The sequence below is a fragment of the Maylandia zebra genome, linkage group LG7 (assembly GCF_041146795.1).
Source record: "Maylandia zebra isolate NMK-2024a linkage group LG7, Mzebra_GT3a, whole genome shotgun sequence".
NCBI lineage: Eukaryota > Metazoa > Chordata > Actinopteri > Cichliformes > Cichlidae > Maylandia > Maylandia zebra.
Window position 1 is genome coordinate 67,134,883 of NC_135173.1, and position 25,342 is coordinate 67,160,224.

Sequence of the window (25,342 nt, forward strand, 5' to 3'; positions counted from 1 at the left end):
CCGATGTTTTGCTCAGACGTGTCGTTAACATCTTGTAGCTCCGTTCACTTTTCTGCATAAATCTTGTGGGAATATCTGAAAGTTTACAGCTGATGTAACACGCCTGATGCAACTTCAGCTGAGATAGTTTTGCTTCTCTTATCAGAGACGGAAGTTGACAGGAGCTCTCACTATGACTGTTTTAGAAAACAGCAAAAGCAAAACCTTGAAGAAAGCTCACAGGAAGTGTACAAAAGAAAACATACAAATGTTTCACTTTGGTGGTGTGTGTTCGCTTTTTACTTGGACTTTAGCCCGGGTCTAAGCGCGTTTATCTCTGCTTTTCGATACCTTCTCAAATGGCACCAGAGTGTGGGTTATTCCTAAATAAACGATCTTTGGAAGCATAATCATAACTGCGCATGCTCAAGCGGCGAATATTCTGCAAACCTCCACGTCTGAGCACGAGCAGACGGTAGCCAATCAGGAGCGGCCACAGTGTGTTTGGAAACAACCTTCCTCCTCTAAAGTCCCGTATGAGGACCAGCGGAGACACTTCTAGAGCCACCCAGGTCACTGCAGTTTCTCTTTGACATAAGACGCACTTTCCCCCGGCTGTTCTTCGTGTTAGGGAGTCCAGCGAGTCACGGAGACATCCTGTTTTTCTAGCTCACACATCGGCAGACGGTAAAAATGGATGCAGGAAATTCTGAACAAAAGGCGATCACTCTCATCATAAAGACGCCCAACCAGGCTCAGGAGGACCGGACCATCGAGGGAGTGAGCCTGCAGTGGACCATAAAGGAGCTGAAAGCGCACCTGTCCGCTGTCTACCCGACCAAACCGGTGAGTTTACACAGAGGGCGGCGGAGCTATTCGCGGCTGTGCTGTGGAATGTGATGAGAGTAAAAAGGAGCTGTCAGCCATTTCCCGGGTCACGCGCGTGTATATGCGCGCGCTCACACGAAACCAGCGCAGCGTGCCTGCGAGTCCCATGAGCGCGAGCTCGCAGTCATGTCATTTTTTTCTGTTTAATTAATAAACTGAACTGTGACTGACACACCTGCAGTGAACACGTGTTTCTGTCTGTCTGTTGTTTTGGTATCTCTCTGTAGTTATGTCTCTGAAATAAGTACAACTTCACGGGAACATTCGTGCTATTCAGACCACATCCAGAGGTGTGTCTTAGGCGGGGGGGGGGGGACTACACATGTCAAACATCAGTTTTGGACAGGAAGCAGAGAAGCAAAGGATCTACGCTTCAGTGGGGTGTAGCCAGGCACAGGCAGTGGACTGAAAAGGTTCAAGTGAGGAGCCAGGTTTCGTCTGTTTACCCAAATGTTGTGGGAACTTGGCCATGTGTTTCTGGTTACGAAATGTTCTCATCAAAATCTTTGTTTTATTGTTTATTCTTTGTTTGATACTAAGAATTATTTTTTTACTACAATTAGATATAAGTCTTTGTGATCTACTGCAAACAAATTACTCGACTTTGGCCATATTTCATGGTTTCAGTTTAGTACCTTAAAAAAAACAAGCTCCCCCACCTAACCCAAAGCAGCAAGGAGATCTGATTCGTTACTGACTTTATTCTTGTTTCGTCTCCAGGCTGTGAGTGACCAGAGGCTCATCTACGCTGGCAAACTGCTGCCTGATAACCTGCACATTAATGGACTCTTCATACAGGTGTGTGTGATAGCACGAGCTGTCATGTCAAGTTGTAAATGTCACGAGCTGATTATGTGCCACTATGCTGGTGACAAACTGGTGGAAGAGGGCTGCTCTCACTGCTGCTTGTAGGAGAATAAGGAAGTACACAGTAATTACTGAGACCTGTGAAAGGGCTGTGCCACAAAAACTAGGACAGACTATTTCATGTTTTTTGTTCAAGAATCCCAGTAGAGGCTCATTGCCTGAGAAGGCATGATAGACGTAAGACAATACCAACCGTGCACAAAGGAGCTGTCAGCCATTTATTCTGTAAACCAATCAGCATACAGCTGTAGAAAACCTGCACGCAAGCTTTGGAGCTTCTGCGGCCTTAGTTCTGTGGGCCCGACCCCACTTCCTTTTAAACTAGAAAAACAAAACAAACAAAACTCATCTTACTGTCTGTCAGCGCTGGGAGGAACCACTATAGAAAAGAGTGCAACAGAGGGACAGCTCGGACTGAGAAGGTTGAGAGCTGAGGATGAGATGGTTTGGACACGTTCAGGGGGGACAATAGCAGATTTGTTGGACAAAGGATGATGAAGATGGTGCTGCGAGGTAGGAGGAAAAGAAAAGGACTTCAGTGAGGATTCATGGCTGTAGTGAAGGAGGCCAGGGATAGGGTGAGATGGAGATATAAACTTAAATTTCAGTTGTATACAGCGCTGTAATGAAACAAAATAACTGTGGACTTTTTTTGTTTGTTTTCTGTAAAAATCACTGATTTGGCGTAGTCTCAGTTTTTTTTCCTCCCATGGTCATCCACAGTTTGAGAACCACTGGCTACTCTGAGTAGACAGAAACCCAGCAGAAGAGCTTCATACCGTACCAGAGCCATGCTTCCCTCACTGTAAGGGTCAAGAGTGCAGTTTTTTTTTTCCTTTCATTTGTCACTGGTTATCAGACACACACACACACACTGCAGTGAAAGGCCACATGCAAAAAGAAAAAGTCACAACCTGGACACTGTCGTACAAAATGACTTCATTATTTCTGAGAAAAAGATTCCACAGAAGCATCAACAGCACAAACAAGTTGGTTTAGTTCAGTGGCTTAAATGAGCACAGATGAAGGCTAGTAGACCCCTATCATCTGCCTGATATGGCTAGGGATGGGTATCGTTTAGGTTTTATCCAATACCAGTACCAAACCGGTACTTTTGAAATGGTGCCGGTGCTTAAACGGTGCTCGAACCGGTGCTTAAACAATGGAAAACACAAACTTTGTCCTAAAACCTCTCATATTTAGCTGTTTGTAAAAAGATAACAATGTTAGCCTTTTCTGCAGCTTTAGGGCATATATGGTATCACTCTATCAAACAAGAAGACAGCCGCATGTAGCTACGACGGTGTTTGCTAGTTCACCTTACATGCATTAATGTAATAACGTGGTTAGCCTACTCAACGTAAATTACACACGAACAACATTAAGCTACTCACGCAGAGAAGAACGGCTGCTGCTGCTTCATCATCCTCATCATTTCTGCTACACTGGCAGGGCTAGGGGCCAGGACTCTCCTCTTCGGGTTCATGTTGCTAACTCCGGGTCGATAACAGGCACCACACCCGCAGTAGATGTGCTCGGTGTGAGGTCTCGCAGCAAGCTATCAAATACGGCGCATTTCTCAGCTTTTTAAAAAAAACGCTATGCGTCGCCAGGTGTTTCATCAGATTCGAGGTGTTACCTCCTTTGACAGTATCACAGTATCAGCTTAAAGCACTTGTTGCTGCTGAGTTTGCATATTTTGCTGTGAAGTACAGCCAGACTTTGACCGCTTCGCCTTGGGCATTTTTAATCAGTAGCTCTGCATAAAAGAACGTACGTATCTGGGCCCGCCTACTATTCTCGGAAACGTAAAATGATTGGCTAGAATCTAAAGTGTATCACAGCTCAGGAAAAAAAAGCACCGAAATAAAGCACCGAAATGTGCGCTGCTTTTCAGTCTGGTTACTACCGTTTATGTCAGAACCGGACACCGGTACCAATCCCTAGATATGGCACTAATGGAAGTCACCGTGGCCACGCCCCAAATCGTACGTTCGGGTTCTAAAAAAATTCACGGTCAGTGCAGGCCAAAACATTTTTCAAACCAGGCTGTAAACATGCCTCATAATCAGAGTCTGTGGGATCGACACAGGTGACGTTAAGTGGCCTCCAGAGCTCGTACGTTGGTGTAATTCTGCAGGCTTTGAGGTTCTCAAAGTTTAATCGGGGTTCATTCAGACACAAGTCTGTATGTGTTGGGTGGATGTCACATGTTGTTTAACTGTTTTACCTCCACTTCCACAGACGGACTCAATTCCCACACTGCACCTGGTGTGTGCTGTTAGGAATCCTGCCCAGGGACCTCTGGGAGCCAGACCCAAGGTGAGAACACTTTAGAAGTAACACCCAGTGACTTTTCTCTAACATCAGCACGTTGTTTCGGTCCTCCTGGCTTTATAAAGACCTGCATGTTCACAGCGAAACTCCTGTTGGTGAGGTATTTGAATTCTGAGCTCTTGTAAACAAAGCAGCTGGCTTCATGCCGCCCTCGTGTCCCTACGTTTGCATACAGGCTAGTTTCACACAGCGTCCTTGTGTGCCGTCTGTTACCATCCTTGTGTCTCAGAAATGACACCTGGCTGAGGCAACAGTGTAGTTTGCACTTCAAATGCTTTTCTAAATATTTTGTAAGTTTTGTTGAAGTTTCGAGGATATTTTCAGACTGAGTTAGTTTGGGCTCTGATGATGACAAATTCCAATCAAGAAATCAGTGTGAGGTTTTGTAAGTAACCTCAAGACACTGTGGTAAAGAGCGCTGCAGATGTGCTTCTTCACCTCCGCCCTTATTGTTGCCCCGCTGTGTAGTGGAACTGTTCTGCTTCAGCTGTTATCTACCAGAAGTCAGCCCAGACACTAAAGCTGGCATGCATTAGTATCAGTACACTTCCAAGCCGGAAACAAAGCTGCAGAAACAAAATGTGGTAGATCTGATAACACAGGTCTCAGCAGATGTTTCTTGCTGGGGATTTTTTGTTTGTTTTATTTTGTTTTGGGGGGGTTTGCAGAAAAAAAATGACATCAAACTCTTCTTTCCTTTGCAGACCAAAGAGCCACATTCCTCCAGTCCACAGCCCACACCAGCCCAGACTCCCAGCCCACCAGAGCTGCGGCAGAGGAGGCCGGCCTCCGCAGCTCCAGCACACACACAGACTCCAGTGTGGCCTCCTGCTGCCATGTAAGCAACAAAGGAAGAACTTCAGCTTGTGTGTCAGTGTGCTTTAATCCATCGCAGCAGTGTTTGTACTGTCAGAGAGAATGACCGCTATGCAGCCAAACCACTGAACATTTTTTATTCCCCTTTAATACAACGCAGCTATGACTGCTAACTGTACAGTAAGCCATCGCTGACTTCCCTTCTCCACTTCCCCACTGGGGGAATCCCAGTTTCAAAACCAAGTGGCCTTCGGTTAAACTAACCTTTTAAAAGCTGAAGAACAGTCGAATCCTGATCATGTGATTTCTGGATCTTTGTTATTGTTTGTCAGCGACATTCAACAAAAACCCCAAAAGCTGAACTTAAAAATCATCAGTCGTGATAAAGATGCAGAACATGGAAGAAGCCACAGCTTTGCAGGTTGTGCTTTCTGAGGGGCCACTGTTTTCTGTGTCAGGCCGTTTTTAAATTGCAAACATGTAGCTGCTTTTAAGGTGGATTAAGGTATAATTTGTAGTTAATTTCATTTAAGCAGTGCAGAGCACTACCTCTGGAACCAGTAGCAAAGATCACTGTTTCAGGAGCTCACAGCAAATATCAAAGTGTTTTGAATTTTCAAAAGTAACCACCAACAAACAGAGATGGTGACTGTAGTTCCTGGAACCAAGAAGACTGAAAATAATCAAGCATAGCTGAAAAATCAGCTGATGTTAGTTGGAGCTCCGCTGACCCCGCTCTACACATACAATTACTAAATCTCATTTTATTCATCGTATTAAAGCTGCTTTAGTCTACAGTTGCTGTGCATCTGCAGGCCGCTTTGCAACCCACCATCGCTCAGTGCCTGCTCTGCTTTGTACCGGCCTCTTTCTGCTGCACTCCACGTATGGGACTGAAGGCAAACACAGTCCCAGCACAGAGATGTTCTCTCGCGTATAAACGACTGCAGATGTCAGAAAATGATTTCTGTTTCCTAAAGTGAAGTGAAGATTAACAGTCTTGTGTCATGTCCCCGGCAGGACTGGAGCTCCTCAGATGACCCAGCCAACCTTTCCCACCTACTCCCTGTACAGCCCCCAGCAGCTGCTGTGGCTCCAGCATGTCTACGCTCGACAGTATTATATGCAATAGTGAGTTCTGCTTCACACACTGAAGGTTTTACACCCACAGCCACGTCTTGTGTTTGTCTGACTACTAATTCTCATTTTCCCATCACCAGCCATGCAGCTTTAGCAGCAGCAGGCAGCATTCCCACAACAGCTCCAACCATTGGCCAGTACCCTCCTGTTCCCGCCCACCAAGTACCCGTCCCTGCCCCGCTAGCTGATCAGAACCCCATCAACAACCTGCCAGCCAATCAGAATCCAGTGCAGGATGGCGCTTTCATCAACCCCGGGGAGGCCAACCAGAACATGCGGATGAACGCGCAGGGCGGAGCCGTTGTGGAGGACGAGGAGGGCATGGAGCGCGATTGGCTGGACTGGTTGTACTCTGCTGCAAGATTCGGGGTCCTGATGATGATCGTGTACTTCAACTCCAACCTGAGCCGCTTCCTGCTGGTGATGGGCACCCTGCTCCTCATGTACCTGTAAGTGTGCAGCTGTGGGTTCAGAGAGCTGCTGTAATCACTAGATTTAAGTCACAGGGGTCAACAAGAGTCTGGTTTTCTGAGTTCTCCCTTTTTAGCGTCTCTTGGTGAATTGCACACCAACACGCCTCGCCCATTTAAAGCCCAGCAGCCTGTCTGAGTCACAGACGGAGTGTGTATACACAGAGCCCCACCTGCAGGCCATGGATCCTTTAAACCTGTTACACCAGCAAGGGGAACAAAAAAAGGTCCCTATACAGACCGATATAAGAAATATTATATTTATTTGTCTAGCAGACCTGTACAAATTAGACTCGAGCTGCTGTTAGAGCAGTTTTGGTAACACTTTGGTTACACTTGATATTTAGTGATAGGTACACTAAAATAAGGCAGTAATGTCAGATTTTTAAGATAAGACTTTATTGATCCCAGGACGGGGAAATTTTTTGCGTTAGCTCAGCTCAGGTACAGATATCAGAAGGAAAAATACCAAAAAAGTACAAACAAATTAAAAATAAGTAAGATAATGCAACGGTAGTATACACAGTATGTGATTATGAATATGGTTGTGGAAATATGCAAGACATAAACTATATAACATAACTATTCTACCACTGCTACAGAAGACAAATGAATAAGTTAAGCACTGCAGGTGCTTCAGTTACTACTTTCCTGGTAATTTAGTGGAAAAACAAACTATTTCTTTCTATCCCGTACTGTTCAGGGGCAGCCTTATTATAGAGCGGCTTACCCTTTGCCAACTTCTTGGTATTGTGCAGGAAAGGAGACAAATATGAAAATGTAAATATGATCTGAAACCGTCACCTCTCAAAGTAAAATAAACTTTTTCAGTGATTTACTGTTAAAGTGGAAGTGCATTAGAAGTGAAGATGGTAGACCTATGATCTGACAGCAGACACGTTCAGAGTTAAATGAAGTGTCATTTCTTTTTTTAACATTATTGCTCTTTTGGGTCGACGAATATCAGTCATGTTTCTGTCAGTACTCTGCTTCTTCATATGTACTGACTCCTGTCCTAAGTGAGTCTAAACCACTGAATAAAGCCTGAACTTCCTCTTACTGATAAAGCTCAGACCGCAGTACTTCCTCGTGCTGCGGGGCTGCCACACAATCATATTTGCATCTCTCTGTGAAGGAGGGAGTTTCCGGGCTCAGCTGTGTACTGCTGACTTAAAGTCGAGTGATTTCATTAATGATGGCTGCACTGATAGCCTATCGTGACGCATACGAGTTGCTGTTGACATCTATCAGCCGTGTTGGCAGGATGTGCTTCCTTTAAAAAGTTTTTCTTTAAATCTTAAAACTCTGGAAGCTGTTAAAGAAAGGAGCGCTCACCGAAGGCTTCGTTTGAAGGGTTTGCTGCTGGTCGTGCTTTCACTCTTATTTGAGGCTGGAGATCACGCTGTCAGCATCAGCCGTGCTGCCCCCGGCCCACTTCCCTCTTGCTGACCGACGACCTCTACGGCTCAGTTCTGTTTTTGTTTTTTACTTTTAATCATGATGGTAGACTTTAAATCCTCACAAATGAGTTCACAGGTGTCAGCACTCAGCTGAAGGTTGACTGAAAGCATCACCTGCAGTTAGTTTCTAATCACTTCTTAGTTTTTGGAATAAAAGGCTCTAGACGAGCGCTCACGTGTTTTGTTGCCGTGACAACTTTATTAAGTGCTTAAATGTCATGTGTAATGTCTTCAGCTTCTCATCATAAGCAGAAATCTGATCTGACATTTAGTTTTTCTCAATAAATGACTCATATCGAGTTCTGTGAGATCATGTTTTCGAGCCTTGTGCTGCACCCAGCTGCCCGCTGCTGACCCCTAGTGTTCACTTTCAGATTTATCTAACTGGTGTTTAGGTGGTGCAGCAGTTTTCCTTAACCACAGAGAGCAGAAAATGGGGGGCAAGAAGTTTTTAACCACAGGCCTGAGCTCTTGATCCAGCGTTCTGATGGAGACTAGCGTGCTGAAACCAGGCACTGGCAGCTCTATGTGGGCATCACGGTGTAGGAAGCTCCAACCACGATGTGACGTTACAAACCTTTGGAGCTTCTTTCAGGATTATAGATGGTTAGCTTTTCCTTGTAACCCCTGAATTTCCTGCCTTGTCTTCCAGACACACCGTCGGCTGGTTTCCCTTCAGAAGGAGAGTGCAGGTCCCAGAACCCAACCAGCTGCAGCCCCCCGAGAACCAGCAGAACCAGAACAGGAACCCAAACCTGAATCCAGTAAGAAACTCATCATTTTTCTCTCTTGTTCACTTTTTCCTACATTGATGAAACTCCAGCTAAATGCTGCACACTGAGAAAAGACTGAATGTTTTTGAAATGAGCTAGCAGTGAGACCCGGGTCAGGTCGAGTCGCTAACCTGCACACAGGCCCTGATGTTTGCTGTAGTGGGTGAATTAAATGCTGCAGGCTGATGTGTGACGTGTGTCTCCTCAGGCAGGTGAGCACGCCGACAGACAGCAGGATGAACCAGCAGCTGAAGGATCAGAGGGAACGATGACAGCGGTGTTGGTGCCTCCTCACCGAGTGTCCGTCATGTGGACGGCCTGGGTTTTCTTCAAAACCTTCTTCTCCTCCCTCGTACCCGAGGCCGCTCAGGCTGTGGCCTAACTGAACATCTGGGACGGAGGACTGATTGCAGACAGTTCCCGCTCTTCTGTCATCTCTGGAGATGTTTCTTGAAGCGTGGGTGGAAGGCGTTTACCGAATAATAAATGGATGCAGACAAGAGCGCTGCACCTCAGTGCTCCGAGTTCCTGTGACTTTGATCTTTCAAGTGAGCGGGAAGCAAACCACACCAGCAAGATCCCCAAGAACTGCCAAAAAATGTGGACAGAATCAAAGATGCAAGACCTGAAAATATATTAATAAATCCTCCAACAGGATCCCAGCCGACCTGACCACAGACATCCACTGCCTGCCACCAGCCCCCCACCCTGATCGTTCCCTCCTTTTGTCCACAAAGTGGCAGCGGGTGCCGATAATCCTCCTGAAAGCTGAAACTGTTGTGCCTAAAACGCTCTTCATGTAACGACGTTTACATCCACATGCCTTCTGATTTAAAATCATGTGCCACGCCGTGGTCGCTGCGTGGCCCGGCTCCGTGAATCAGTATTCGGCTCATCTGAGGACGCGTGGGTGCACGGGTGTCTGTAACACTCAATCGGACTGAAACGTTCGCCTCTTCCAAAAGCGGCTAAACTTATCTTCGCATTGAATTTTTAAAATCAGGGTCCTCAAAATTATATGTGTATATATAAGGATTTCTGTTATTCATATATTTAGGGACCTTTATTTGCTTCCTTACACTTTTTATAGTTAATCAGAAACAAGCTGAAGGTTTGTCCAAACATCCACATTAACACAAGTGAAAACGACACTTTACTCATGTTATTTTCCCTTTCAGTGAGTGGCAATTGTGACCAAATACAATTTGAAATCCATCTGTAAAACAGTGATGGTGGTGCAGCTTAAAATGCATTTTGTAATTGTATTGTATGTACACGAAGCACTTTATAACATGTATCTTATGCAAAGAGAGGTTGTGATTTCTATTAATGCCGAGTTGCTTTTACTGTCAGAGACTGGACAAAGTTTCGTTTTAAAGTGTGACTTGATGTGAAACTGAAATTCAGTTCATCAGCTGTGCTTGTTTTGGGTTTTTTCTTTGGTCCTCAGAAGAGAATAAACAGATGTTAATATCATAACAATGCCTCTGAAAAGAAGCAGCTTTTAGCAGAGGTTAAAGGTCACAGCCCTTCCTGTAATCCAGTCTAGTTTGCTTAGCGCTTAAGCCCCGGGTGTTAGCACTCCGGTTCCCTGTGAGGGGACGACGGTCGCTCGTGGGTCACAGTGTGCGATTGGAAATTTCTTTTTTAATCATCTTTCCATTACAAATGGATGAATGCTGTACAGTGAAGTGTGTTTTCCAATAATGGATGCAATAAATATTCTTAACTTTAATGATTCCTTATTTTGTGGATTTGTTTCTTCTGATGTTTGAGTTTGATGACCGCATGTTTAAACATACTGAGGCTCAAGTCCCCCCACTGCATGTGCTGCCTGCAGGCACAGTCACAGTACAAATACATTCAAATTATAGGTTCAGCACAGCAAGCTAACAATTATATTTGCAGGTTGGCTTGATTTGCCGAATGCAAATAATTAATACAAAGTAGAATCCACTAGTTAAAAACAGGCCAATGCAAAGTTTGGCTGCTCTGCCTGCATCCAAGGGGTGTAAGCCTCCTGTTATTAAATGGAATTTTAGTGTATTTCCTTTTGAAATTAAAATGTAATCAGATACAAACACAGGTTATTGCATTAGAAGTCAGAAATAATTATTTAGGTAGTGCAAAATTTCCTGGTAAAGGGAAAAGCGAAGTCAAACCTTTCACCACCAGGGGGCAGTCTTCTTTTTCCATATGGTGTTATTGTAGCTGATGAATAAGTGTCCAGAAAACGCATGTTGTAGCTCTGCCTCCAGAGTTTTCTGCTCCAGCCTCCTCCCTCAGTGTAAACAGGTAACGTGTGGGAATCAAACTGGAGCTGACACGTTACCACAGCAAGCAGCTCATCCACCTGGATGCAGACAGCCACGCTGGATCCTCATGCAGTGAGCTCATGTTCATGTGCTGATAGCAGAAGCACAGAAGATGCGGACTGCTGAGCGACGTTTCTTCATTCATGTAGATGTTTTGCTTGACTTGGTTTCAGAGCTCGGGAGTACCTGCAGTGTGTCCAAACCTTTCAGGAACAGAGCAATAAGCAGCTTCGTGTCACTGGACCAATCATCTGCAGCAGCTGAGAGCGGGCTGCCTTTGTCCAGGTTGGTGAACTTGTGCCTCCCACAGCCTCTCGTTTCTGTCTCACACTCGTGTTTTTAGAGTGGAAGAACCAATCAATAAAGTCAGCTGATGCCATCGCACATAAAACACCCACACTTATTGATTCCTGTTAAGGCCCCAGCTAGATCAGTGCCCCCTTTGTTGTTACGTCCAGGCTCCGTCAGCTGTACCTCCCCTTTCGTCTCCTCTTACAGGGAGCTCCTGTTTCATTGTGACCCTGCATTTATTCAGGAACGCTGGCCCTGAATGTTAGTCCCCTGATGAGAGGAGGAAAGGCTGGAATCAGAGGCTCCGTGTCCTTTTGCTCACTTTTAAGGCGTCTTTGTGGGGTACGTATGCTGGCAGTGTTGCCTTCTGCTTCTTGTTTTGTCCCAGTTTGAAAAGAAAGGGATGCATTCTTTGTCCTGCTGAAGAGCTCAAAACTCCAGAGTCTGTGCTCATACCTGAGGTGATAGGACAGGTTGGACTTTGATCAGTTTACTTTAACGGGGACAGACCTGAGTCAGTGTTTGTCCTTTCAACGAGTCTGAAGCACAAGACTTGTCTTTCTCTGTCAGCACAGATATCAGGAGCACAGTTTTCCATGTTCCTGATGATCCGTTAGTAAAGCCAGAACCGAGGGAACCAGGATTCACCTGCTGTGCTCCGACAGAACCGTCCACAGGGTTAGACACCTCAGCCAGTTCTCAGAGAGGGAAAACCACCTCATGCACGATGCCCGGCAAAGTCCCGCTGCTGCTGCTGCTGTCGTTGCTGTCCTGGTTCGGCACATCCCACTGCTGCCTGCAGGACCCCGCTTCAGCCTACAGATTCACCGGAGCCGTGTGCAGGCTCACCTACCCCGCTGCTGTCGTGTGTGAGTCTTTTTTTCCTGGAATTTATTTGACTCCATTTATTGATTTTATCTAATCATCCACTCAAGCAGCGACTTTCTGGAACCAAAGAGCAGGAACAGAGTGACGATTTTATTCAAACACATACATTCAGTGAAGTTTCCGGATAGTTTTCCCTGTTTGCAGTGAAATAGCAGCAGCAGCTTTAACATGATTTCATTCAGTTGGTCGTCAGGTGAAGTGCACGTCACATCTATCTGCCACAAACCTCAGTCTGGTTGTGTTAAAGTTTCTTTTCTCCTCACTGATGTTTTAGGGTCTTATGAAGTTCATTCATGTGATTATTGCAATTTGGTGCTAATAAAACAAAAAGATTAAAACATTTAAATGGAAAATAAGACTTGTTTTCAGCCAGTTCTGAAAGTTGTACTTAATGGGAAGTATTCACGTCGGCTCATCTGTCAGATTAGGTCACCACAGATCACAACCCTGTGGTGTTTTAGAGCACACGTGCTTTTATCTTTGCAGTGAATGAGAAAACCACTAAAGTGATCGAGGCGGCTTTTCAACACGCCCGATACCCGAGCATGAAGGGGGAGAAGTCCCTGCTCTTCATTGGAAAGGTCATGTACGGCCTGGACAAGTGAGGAGACACACACACACACACTATAAACATATATGTGACACCCATGGTGAAAAAGCGTGTCCGTCCTTCACCGTCCAGTTTGGAGATTCACAACCTGTCGATTGGTCAGAGCGCGTTTGAGCTGCATCCAGGTGAAGGCATCGCCATGGAGATAAGCAATGTGTCTGCAGTGTTCAAGGGCAGCATCCAGTATGGATACGGCAGCTGGCTGTGAGTATGTGTGACCGACAGTGACACACACACACACACACACACACACACACACACACACACACACACACACACACACACACACACACACACACACCACCATATGATCTGATCTACAGATTCTTAGAGACTACTGCACATCACCTCGCTGAATCATGTTACTGTTTGTCTGATGAGAAGTGTGGATACTGGACTCAGTGATGCTACTGTCAAGTTGTGTTTGGTTGTAGTTTAGCCACATGCTGCACAATTGTTACCTTTAAAACAAGATCAGAGAAGCAACGCTGCTAATTTAAACCATAAAAAATCCAAATCCACGTTCGCATTAGAGAGTGTGGAGCAGGGAAATTATTTTACTGCTATTGTTAAATAATTGTCATCATTACCATTGCATTAATAATATAATCTGGAGTTTATATTGCATTCAGGGGTTAAACAGTGTCTCTTTCAGAAAGACTGAGTTGCAGGCTGACAGGAAGTTGTATGCAGAAGTGAAAGCAGGAAGTTATTTTGAGCAGCAGGCTAAGATGAGGCTTTAACAATGTAACATATAGCTTTAAGAAGGCTTTAAGGTTTTATGCATACAGGTATTAAATTAACTTTGTATTCCAGGTGCAGTTATAACTATTTTATACATATTGCATATCTGTGCTTATTTGAGTTGATGTTCAGGTTCTTTAAAGGTCTTAAGCTTCATCTAGTGAGAGTGTCTAGATGATCCATGCTGAGGGAAAACTAGAACATAGAAGGAATTGCAATACATGCTTACAAAACACTTATATATCAGATCATTTTATATTAAGGTTTTAGTAGAGGTTCTTGGTTAAAACATTTATTTAGTAGAAGACAGACACATAGTCTCAGTGAGCCTCTGTCCTGGTGAAAGGTCAGAAGTGCAACAGGTGAATTGAGAAAGAGCATGTGAGGTCGTGACACACACACATGAGTTAGATTTATTTAGAGGAGAGAGAGGTTACTCATGTCTGGCTGTAACTGCAAAAGTGTCTCGGTAAAAGAGGAACCGTTCCTTGTTGTCTCGGCAAGAAAGAGGAACAAGACAAGAACTGAAAGGTAGACAGGAAGGGCCAGCCATGAAAATAGAAGATGATCTTCTGGGTTAAAAGTCTGATCTATGTATAAAATGTATCTGTGACGCATGAAGGGGCGTCAGTAAATCAAACCCTGATGCTATAAAATATCTGTTCATGCTTTGATTAAGTCGAGGACTACTGGCTGTCTGCGTACAGAGTGTCTTCCCACACGTGTGTTCATTAAAATCATTGTTGGACCAAGATCCTCTGGACCATGAGTGGTTTGTACTCTCCCTCCTCAATTTTGAACCTTAACAAGAGCAGCTCTGGTTTTGCTCAAAACAGGTTATAGTTTTAACACGGGTCTCTATGGAGACCGACTTTCTTTCATGCTAATGCTCTTCATACTCCAATGCGCCCAAAACTTCCAATTTAATTTGAATGAATGAGTCTTCACTTTGGAATCAATGATTATTTCTCAGTAATACGACCACAGCAGCGATCTGATGTCATTTCCTCCTGTAGTTTTGTTTTCAGGGCTTTAGAAATGATTCAGTTCAACGATGACTGAAAGTCAAGCAGTTTTTCTTTGTTTGGTGGTTTTTGAAACTTTGACACAGAGTTTAAATGTCAAATAGCAGCAACATGGCTGACTAGCTGGGATAGCTTTGTTGCAGTTTGAGTCTGATGGGAAAACCACTGCACTAATACTTTGTTTTTAGCATAGGTAGATGGACTTTTGTGCATTTTGTGGGTGTTTTTAAACATTTTTTAGTTGAATTACATTATTTTCAGCGACTGGGCGATTACTAATTCTCAGGCAGTGAGGATTAGTAATCCCTCCTGTTTCCTGTGATCTTTGACCTTACTCTCATTTGTATTTTTCTTTTTCTTTAGTGTTAACTTCGGACATTCAGTTGACTTTGAGATTGACTCTCAGATTGATCTTGGAATCAACCCCAAACTTTGTAAGTACATCATGTACCAGTTTGTTTGACCTCTCAACAAGCCACCCCATCAGCAGTCACCGTTCCTGGGTTAGGTTTGTGTTTTGTTCCACATTCATCTTGGTAGTTTTTTCCATTTTTTGATGCTTTACGTTCTAGCTCCATTAATGTATTCAAAGCTTTCAGAATGTATCAGGACTGAACATAAAAACATACAATGATCACATAAAACTCAGTGGATTGTTAAGGTTTAGTAAAACAAAAAAAGGGCATAATGAGAGGTCAGAGGAGAATGGCGAGCCTGCTTTGAACTGACAGGGTGGCAGCAGTTGTTACAAGTTCTAACCAAGCTGTGCAGAAGAGCCTCTCTGAACCTGAAGCAGATGTGCTACAGCAGCAGAAGACCACACTGGATGTCTTCCTGTCAGCTAAGAACAGGAAACTGAGGGGACAGTTCATACAGGCTCACCTAAACTAGACAACAGAAGACTGGAGCCTCCATTTCTCCTGCAACATTCAGATGTCAGTGTCAGAATTTGCCATAAACCACATGGATCCATCCTGCCTTGCATCAGGGATTCAGGCTTGTGGTGCTGTTGCTGTAATGGCACATGTAAGTACCCACTGAGCATTGTTACCTGAGTGTTCCTGCTGACCGTGCCCATCACAGTGCAGCCATCCGTTGACGCCTGCTTCCAGAAGGAAAACCATGTCACATCACAAAGCTGAAATAATCGCACACTGGTTTCTTAATAAACATGATGATGACTTCACTCTACGGCCTCCACGGTCACCTGGTCTCAGTCCTGAAGAGCACCTTTGGGATGTGGTGGGATGGGAGATTATCATCTCGGATGTGCAGTAACTGTCCGCATGGACCGAGTGAACGTTTCCAGTACCTTTTTGAAGGTGCTGGCAGTTCTGATGGTGAAAGGAGATCCAGTCTGACACAAGCAGGGTCTACTTTATAACATGTAAGATTATTTCCACTTAAACAAACATGTGTGCCTTTAGTATGGGAAGAAACCCATGAAGGAACAGCAGACGCATGCCCTGGTATCTTGGACGGCTACACCAAAACTAAAAATCTAGCAAAAGGCTGCCCCCTGGTGGTGAAAGTTTTAGTTATTTTTTTGAAGAGGTTGATTGAGTGAAGTACAAACTCAGTCTAACTGCGCCGCTGCACAAATATTGCAGGGATTTAACGTGTGTCGTTTGTGTTGCAGCTTGTCAGCCTTATGTTTGTTTTCCATTAATACTTTACATCTGTATTGTATTTCACACTGCGTTATTAGTAGCATTTTACTTTTCCTCCACAGAAAACTGCAGTAACTCCCAAGAGCAACCATGTTTGTGTATTTTATAATAATAATAATAATAATAATACAGTGAAAGTTTGATGTCATCATCCACCATCTTAAAATGTGGCTGCTAGTGTAGCATGTGGCGGTCTCTTTTGTTCCAGCTGACACACAATGAAGCATCATATAAACACTGACTAGCTATCCTCTGTCACCTGTGTGTCCCCGTCAGACTGCGGTGATGGAAAGGTAGCAGCAGACACAGCAGACTGTTACTTGAACTTTCACAAGCTGCGTCTGCACCTGCAGGGAGACAAAGAGTAAGTAACAGAAGTGGGAATGAAGCATCTGCATGAATCTCAGTGTCTGACTGTCAACATTTTTGTGGTCAGGCCGAACTGGCTGAAGAAGCTCTTCACCGACTTCATCACGCTTACTGTCAAGCTGGTCATCAAGGGACAGGTGAGGGCGACAGAGACAAACCTATGATGTGCACAACAATGATTTTTGAGAAGAATAAAGCAGTGACAGGTGTCTTCTCAAATACAGATCTGTAAGGAAATCAACAAGGCGGCAAATATACTGGCTGACTTCATACAGGACACGGCAGGTACGCGAAGACCTGAAGGAAGTGTTTGAAATCTAGAATTAAAATCACTTTCCTTTCCTTAACCCTTTAAGACCTACCATAGAACCAAGTCCGCCAGAGCTTGTATTATATTTGTACATGCTGTGGAGCCATTTTTGGGAGCATTTCAAGTTGATATACATCAATACAACCATTATAGCCCAAATTTTAATAATATGTCTGCATTAAGTGCATAGTAATTACATAAATTGCAAAAAAGTGCAATAAACTACAAAAAAATTGAAAATTGTTTTTGTTTTTTTAACATATATTTCTAGTTAGAGAAATTTAAGAGGCTTAACCCTCAAAACAAAATAGTTTCCCACCACAGGAAATTTATTTTGAGTGTCTTCATAGTTTTATTTTTGAGATACACCAATTTTTATATACTGCAGGAAAAATGAAAATAAATATTATAATGCAGATTTGCAAAAAAACAGCATATGCATCAAAATAAACTATTTCCAGCAGTGCAATATGAGTCCTCAGCATCCCAGAAACGAAACAGAAAGTCATAAAGTCAAACATAACTTTTAAAAACACCAGTATAGGCTCATGAGGCCCTGATAGTAAAAAAACTACATTTCCGCTAAAATGACGTTACTTCCGGTTTCGGGCAGGTCATGGCGGACATGCAAAAGTTCGCGCTGACGTCTATTCCAACGTAGGAAGTGTTATGAACAGCTGATCGAATCGGCAAAGCGTGTTTCTAGAATATTATGTTTTTGTTGCTGCAAGTGGTTTTTATGCAATTTTTGCAAAGCTTTATGTGGAAGGAAACTGTGACCGAGGACAAGCTGATGGCATAAGATGTAAGTACAACTCCTCCGGTTTCATATGCAAAAAAAAATTATTGCGCTAGCTTACACGGTTGCAGAGCTACAAGGATTTAAAAGTAGCCCGCTCCGACCGGTTTTAAAGGGTTAAGCATCTGTTTCTGCACAAGCTTATTATTGGCACCAAATAATCTCCCATGAACGATGTCTTAGTACATATTTAATAGAAATGCTAAAACATAGTATGACTCTTACTTCTCGGCGGGTGTTTGAGTTGCACGGTGCTCCTGCGGCGGTCTTTTGATTTTGAGGTTTTCAGCTCTTGTTCTTGTTGGATTAAGGTCAGCGTAGAGCTCTTGAGAAAAGCCCGGCTCCTGCTATGTTTGTCGTTTCTTTGTATCGTTTGTCGCTTCCAGCTCGTCATAAACTGACAGTTTTCCAGGACATGTTGGACTACCAATCATGGAGGGCAGTGTGGATGTAAATGTGTGAAACAGCCTGCATACAAATGTTCTCTACTGCCGTGGTGTCTGAAGACTGTGGTCTTAACCTTCTGACTATACAGACAGACGAGGTGCAGTGAGGAATTAGTCCTGTCAAACTGCCTCCTTTTTTATCTGTTTGAAATCGACGCTAAGGGAGTGCACATTAAAATAAGACAGGAAGACGAACTCTTTGAAGCTGAAATTGATGTTTTGCTCCAGAATTCTTCAAAAAATTAGATTTCATTGGATTTTGAACAGATATTTAAGACAATGAAGCAGCTGTGTCTTGATTTTGTACAGCGTCAGTTTTCATGTTATGGATTATTTTTTCTCAGTGGTGGCGAGTCATTGCTCAACTTCTTCTCCTGTCGTCCCTGGTCATACACGCCAAGGAGAATAGACTTCTTTAAGTTATCACTGCACATGTTCAAAGCAACAGAAAGTGGGAAAAATGCTTCACTTTCCACAGTTTCCTATAAATGCGTGCAGGCGTGCCAGCAACACTTCAAAGGAACAACATATGATTGTTTCAGTGAGATACCAGAGAAATCAGGTCTTTGGCCTTTTATGTGATCGACCACTTTTTGAAGTTTTCTATTTTATCCATGTGTGCAGAGCAGTTCCTCACTGATGGAGACATCAGTGTGGACATCGGTATCGCTGCTGCTCCGGTCATCACAGCAAACTACATTGAATCATACCACAAGGTAAATGATGACTTTAGATACATAGTTGAATACACAGCAGTGCTGGATCTCCTTTAAATAGTGTAATGTGCAGTAATTCTTCAGTACTGGAGGACACGTAGGGGTCTAATAATGATCTCGTTGGTCACTGTGGGGCTCCATCTCTCCCAGGGACTGACCAAGTACAACAACAAGGTTGCTGTCATCAATGAATCGGTTTTCCAGCCGAGTCACCTGACTGAAGACAGGATGATCTACTTTTGGATTTCAGGTTAGCAGCAGACGCTCTGTTTATCTTGTGTATTTTATTTTCCAGGTAATTTACACCTTTGTGAAGTGAAATTCCACCAGGTACTATAGAAGGCAATGACCACGCTCCCCGTTTCTGTCTTCTCTATCCCCTCACCCCCACCAGTCACAGCAGAGGGGTGGCCCTCTGTGAGCTCGGTCCTCCTGGAGGTTGTTTAAAGGGAATTCTTCCTCCCCACTGTTGCCAAGTCCTTGTTAATATTGGATCATCCACTTGTTGGGACTTTACAAGTTTCAGATTAATTTGTAGCTTTGGAAGTCTGCCACAAAAGAAAGAAACATGAAAAACAGCATGTATGTTGGTTAACACATAGACATGCTCAAGACGGCCTGCTGGAGTTCAGTCTGAGCTTCAGAATGGGGCTTGAGTGGCTGTAAACGTGGAGTGTTTTTGGAGCCAGACGAACTGTCGGAGTATTTCAGAAGCTGCTGATCTGCTGGGATTTTCCCACACAAACATCTCTGGGTTCACAGAAAATGGTCTGAAAAAGAAGAATATCCAGAGAGAGGAGCAGCAGAAACTGAAATAAGCCCAAGTTAGAACCAATGGATGTAGAAGAGCGTCTCTGAACCTTAAACCAAAATCAGCAGAAGACTCCTCCAGGTGTCACATCTGTTCAAGAACAGGAAACCGAGGCTTCAAATCACCACACAAGACTGGAACCTGAAATTGGAACATTTCTCCTCAAGGCCGTCAACACTGAGCCAAAAGAGTGTCGAGGTTATGTAGCTGAAACACTGAAACCAGATAAAGGATGATCAAACTGTGTCCCATCCATGCTCTTTAACATTCACAGGTTTATTTGTACAAAAATAAAATAAAAACAATTTTATTTAAATATATTGAAAAACATTTATTTGTACGTGGAAAGCTATTAATGCAAATGTTGTTTTGACCGCAGACCAGTTCTTAAACCCGATGCTCAAAGCAGCTCACCAAGATGGCCGCTTTCAGCTCAATGTCTCTGGAGAAGAGCTCACCGTAAGTACTTCAGCCTGACCTAAAAGCTCCAAGTCAGACATTTGTGGTATCTTCTTGCTCGATCTGGGATCAGATGTTTGAACTTGCCTGCTTCCTAATTTCCTATTTTTTGTATGTTTGTCACATTTAAATGTTCAGATCATCAAACAAATTTTTCATTCACCACAGCAAGTCCTCCAGGTCCGGGGCAGCAGACCATCACGCTCACCATATTTTACTGTTGGTATGATGTTCCTTTTCTGAACTACTGCGTTACCTTTACGCCAGATGTAACGGGACACACACCTTACAAAAAGTTTAACTCTGGTCTCGTCGGTCCACAGACGAGCCTTTATGTTCCTTTGCTCAGCAGTGGTTTTCATCTTGGTCTACACCACCATGCAGGTCCTATTGGAGGAAGACTTTAACTTTGTTTACCCCTTAATAAAAAACACCTTTATTTAGAAATGTGTTATGTTTATCTAATATTTAAATTTGTGTGATCATCTGAAACATTTAAGTGTGACAAACATACACAAATATGAAGTCAGGAGGGGCAAACACGTTTTCACACCACTGTACATGTTTGAGTCTTGAATATCATTTCAGACGCTCCTCAGGACAAACCTCTCTACTGCCATGCCTGAGCTTATTAGGAAGGTAGGAGTGAAAGCTGCATATAATATATACTTTCTGAGATGGGACGTAAAGCATTTTGTGTTTTTGTGTTCAGTGTCTGCTGGATGCAGCTTCCCCAGAGTTAAGACTGTGGAGTTCATCTGTTCCACATTTGAACAGTTCCACCTCGGGAACCACAGTTTGGGTGCAGGCATCTGGACGGCTCCACTGTGAGGGCCAAGGCACACCAGTACTCTTCTTTCAGACGGTACCAGCTGCCTTTTCCTATACTGAGACAAACTGGGAAACACTTCTAATTCTCAGTATTGACACATTGCGTCTGTGCAGTGAATAAGAAAGCCATGAATTACAAAGTCTTGATCTTTGTGTTTGATGTGTAGGACATGGCCGTAGACATCACAACTTCCTATGTTAACAAGAAAGTCCTCCTGCAAGGTCATCCAACAGAGTAAGACTGGTTGACTCATATTTTTGAACACCTTGACTGATGACCCAGTTTGGTCCCAGCGGCAGCTGTGGCCTAACATTTGGCTCTAGAATGCTTTGGTGTACAGAGGAGCTCGTGCATGAGGTGTTTGGTTTCCTCCAAACGTGGTCCTGAGCATGATGGACGAACATCTCCACTTTGGTCTCGTGTGTCCAAAGCACATTGTTCCAGAGATCTTGTGCTCATGGGTAATTTCTCTGAGCTTTGCACAGTCTGACCTTTGCTGGGACTTCCACTCCTGGAAAGATTGGGCTTTAATTTTCATTTTTTTACGTTTTTGCTAAGTGAATATTCAGACAGTGTAATGTGGTTGAATGTGTAACACACTGTGTTTTATACAATGACCCCAATAACAAGTTGGTGATCTTGGTATCAAAACAAACTAGTTCAGAGTCTAGTGTAAAGGCAAAGGTGTTGATCTTAGGCTGCGTTCACACTGCAGGCGAAAGCGCATCAAATCCGATTTTTTTTTACCCTCTGCGACCATCTATCCATCATGGTGTGACAGCGTGAACGGCACAAATCCGATATTTTCAAATCCGATCTGGGTCACTTTCGTATGTGGTGCTGAATCCCATACATATCCGATGTTTTAGAAAGCGACTGCTGTTTGAACGGTCAGGTCGCATTAAATCCATCTTTTACGTCACTGACACAAGACAGACGCCAACTATCAGCGCCGGAGAAGACGACGTGAACGCTTCCTGTCCATCCAGTGAAACTGCTGAGAAGACAACGTTGGAGAAACGTGAACATTTTCTTTGTTCTGTATAATCTGCAGATTCTGACAGAAATCTGCAGCTATCCTTTGAAGCACCGCTCCTCTCAAACAGCAATAAGGATCATTATTAGGTTATTTACATTATTATGTAAATAACAAAATAACTTAAAGCAAAAATTGGGAAACGTGAAGTCCGAAGTCTTTATATTAAGGTCATCAGTCAAACAATACTGTTGCTCTGGGTCTAAACAGAGCGCGTTGTGTGTGACGTCTTCTTTTTAAGCGTTCACACTAGAGCGCGTTTGCTGTCGCATTTTATTTGTAGTGTGAACGAGCAGACAAAAATCTGAATTGAGCATCAAGACCTGCAGAGTGAACGTAGCCTTAGTCTGTTGCTTGGAGAAAAGATTTAAAAGGAACTCCAAAGGCTCACCTGTGCTGTCTGACTTCTACTTTTACTGTTCTCACCTAAGTGTAAGGATGTAAGTGTTAGACTCTGATATCTGATATAAAACTTATCTGCAGATGTAACTTCGGTCAGTTTGTCCTGTTCGTCTACGCCTGTGTGTGATTGTGATCCTCTTTCATTTAGGATCTCAGCATTCAGAGCTGAGCTGCCGTTACAGGATCAGCAGGTAGGCAGTCAGAGTAATACGAGTGTTTTTAACCTGCTCCATTTCCTTTATTTTGGATATTGTGGTGCGGTTGTGCTAATTTTGTACCTTTGACATCCTTTATAGAGCTGCTGTCAAACAACACGTCAAACTTTATGCTTTAAAAAATTCAATCACTGCTGAAAAAGTAATTTTCATGAATTCACCCTGAAAGCACTACACACGTTAAAGTGTTATTTTAGATGTATGACAAGCTGCACAGATTTGTACATTATTACTGAACTGTTAAGTGTGAATAATTCAGTCTTTCTTCAGATTATTTAATTCCCAGTTAAACTGAACATTTCCATTTCTGGTTAGACTTCATCGGTAACCTTTCCCTTTCTTTCTAGCGACATGATGAAGCACTCGAGTTCCTAAAGGAAGCTGTGGTGAAAGTTGGAACTCCCAAAGTCCTGTCTGGTAAGAAACACAGCGCCTCAGCTCCGTCCTCAAACCTTTCACATTATTATAAAGCTTTCCTAAAGTCTATAAGACTGCATGAGTTTTATCATTACTACGCCTCTCTGCCAGACACTTATGAAAGCACTTGTTGATTTGCCATCAAACAGCTGATCCAGTGCTTCAGCTTGAATGATTCTTCAAAGTGAACATAATCACTGCATGTATAAAGGCTCATTTACACCATTTCGCTCTCAAAAACAGGTCAGTAAGTGAAGCTGGATCAGCGTTGACAAAAGTGTAGACTTTCTTTACGAAATTACAGATCTCTGTGTTACAAATACTCCTGTAAAAAGTTTAAGCACTAAATAACTTCTATACTCCAGTAAAAGTAAAACCGTGCAGCCTCAGAAATATAGTTAGAAAGTAAAGAGTAGCGAATTCTACTCACCACTTTTGTAAAAAGGTAACTGAACCTTTTGCTATGTTAATACAATAGGAAACAATATTAGTCCAATCTAAGTTCTAATTGTCACGAAAGCTTCAGTCTGTCATGTCGGACACGTGCAGTGAAGGAGAATTTCATCAAAACAACTATTTTCTGTTGCCTACATTTTTTCAAAGTACTTCTTGGTCCTGTCATTAGTCAGCTGGCATTAATGAATCTAATAGCACAAATCAACCTGGTGACGTAACCTTGTGTACTGACAGAAGATGGTGCTAGACACTTTCTAAAAACTTGAAGCAGTTCTTCCTTAACCTCCTAAGACATGAACTCTTCCACGACAGCATTTTTAATTTCTCTTTGCTATTTGGGCTGATTGGGGCCCGATGAATGTAAAAACAAAGAATTACCTGATTTTATTTTTTTACCTGATTTTTGTTTCTAAGAAAAATCAGAGCCACTTATGAGGATATTCGTTTAAATTTTCGATAGAACAGTAGCAGTATAATGTCCTCGTAAGTGGATATCAGGCCCTTGTAGAGCAAAATTGAGTATTTTGGTCTAAATAACCCGAAGTGTGATGTCCACATATGTGGACGCAGGTGCTAGAAGGTTAAATCCAGCTTCACAGCCGGTGTTACATCTGTGTCAGAGAGCGAGAGCAGATGGTGTAAACAAGCCTTTGTACAGTTAGTGTGTCATTTCCACTCTGAAGGATGCTTTTGTGGTTTGTTCCAGTTCTGGGAGTTGAGCTAACCAGGCTTCTGGACAAACAGGGATTGTACCAGTTTGATGTCTTTAACCCTGAGATGCTTCCCCGGGACGTGAGTCTTCTCCTTCCTCTCTTTCTGCATGTGTTGTATCCCTGCATTCTCACAGCTTCTGCCTCTTATCTCTGCTGCAGGGCTTTGTGGTGATTCAGATGGATTTTGGTTTCCCTCATCACCTTCTGGTCGAGTTTCTCAAGAGGACACTTCAGTAACCTTTAAATGTCCGACCCGAGAGTGTGTTTTAATCTGAAAACTCAGCTAGGACTGATGTGAGTCAGAACATGCTTCTGTCAGTTAGTTGGTGAACATTTTGTTTGTTGTCGTTTGATTAAAATTAAATACCATGTAAAAGCTTCTGCAGGTGATGTACAGTCAGTAAAGATTACCACAATTATTGTGAGACTTTGCCTCACCTGATTGTGTGAGTTATTGAGATCAACACAAGGTGTGAGTGAAAGAAGGCGTCCACGTCCACTGTGAACGACCATCCTTGAACAGAGGAGCTGGCTTACACCTGTCTGCCACCTATAATCTAGTTTTGAGATCCTCTCCTAGACGCCTTATCGCCCACTCACAGCTTTGACAAATGCCCAGCTGGGACAAGCACATTTACTCAGGGCTTTGATGATGTGGTGTTCTTCTGTTTCCCTGACGGCTGTATCTGTGGGGATGGTGTTCACTCTGTGCTGGAGCGTCCTGTAGCATACGAATGTTTATTTTCACACTGACGTTTGAGACACTGCTCTGATAAACATAATCACAGGAATCTGTTATTCTGTCTGGAAACAGGAGTGGAGGATTTCACGAGGATGAAAATACAGTTATTAACTGTTTTATATATTTTGTTTGTTTTGTGCCTGTAAAGTTTAGTTTTGCTTTGTGGACAGTCGTTGTTTGAGAGATGCTGTAGAAGGACAGAATACCTGCACCGTGATCCAAGTACACTCGTAAAGGACTGACCCTCAGACAGGAGTTTGGATGTTTTACTAGTGTATGTTTTTTGTCATAATCTAATGCCCAAGATTGTTCATTAAAACTCATTCATATGCTGAATAACGTGCTT

The 25,342-nt window shown here is 43.3% G+C and overlaps 2 protein-coding genes across 5 annotated transcripts; both read left to right on the forward strand.

Annotated features, from left to right (window-relative positions):
- Positions 1-453: 453 nt before the first annotated feature.
- Positions 454-10,465, forward strand: herpud1 (homocysteine-inducible, endoplasmic reticulum stress-inducible, ubiquitin-like domain member 1). Its single transcript, XM_004575788.5, has 8 exons — positions 454-825; positions 1,588-1,665; positions 3,979-4,056; positions 4,776-4,909; positions 5,908-6,018; positions 6,108-6,476; positions 8,610-8,721; positions 8,939-10,465. The coding sequence occupies exons 1-8, from the start codon at positions 673-675 to the stop codon at positions 9,110-9,112; spliced, it is 1,209 nt and encodes a 402-aa protein (XP_004575845.1). The 5' UTR covers positions 454-672; the 3' UTR covers positions 9,113-10,465.
- A 480-nt stretch (positions 10,466-10,945) lies between these two features.
- cetp (cholesteryl ester transfer protein, plasma) lies at positions 10,946-25,335 on the forward strand. 4 transcript variants are annotated; one of them, XM_023152075.3, is made up of 20 exons: positions 10,946-11,117; positions 11,219-11,330; positions 11,544-11,678; positions 11,907-12,205; positions 12,711-12,825; positions 12,907-13,038; positions 14,967-15,037; positions 16,550-16,637; positions 16,710-16,779; positions 16,867-16,927; positions 18,822-18,913; positions 19,064-19,163; positions 20,104-20,183; positions 20,772-20,822; positions 20,896-21,048; positions 21,182-21,249; positions 22,602-22,644; positions 23,016-23,085; positions 24,248-24,333; positions 24,414-25,335. In XM_023152075.3, exons 4-20 carry the CDS (start codon positions 12,064-12,066, stop codon positions 24,489-24,491), a joined length of 1,500 nt encoding a protein of 499 aa, XP_023007843.3. In that variant the 5' UTR covers positions 10,946-11,117; positions 11,219-11,330; positions 11,544-11,678; positions 11,907-12,063; the 3' UTR covers positions 24,492-25,335. The 4 variants fall into 4 exon arrangements, with proteins under 4 accessions (XP_023007843.3, XP_076743067.1, XP_076743069.1 ...); XM_076886952.1 differs by having other exon boundaries at positions 11,912-12,205; XM_076886954.1 differs by having other exon boundaries at positions 11,581-11,678; positions 11,912-12,205.
- The last annotated feature ends 7 nt before the right edge of the window (positions 25,336-25,342 follow it).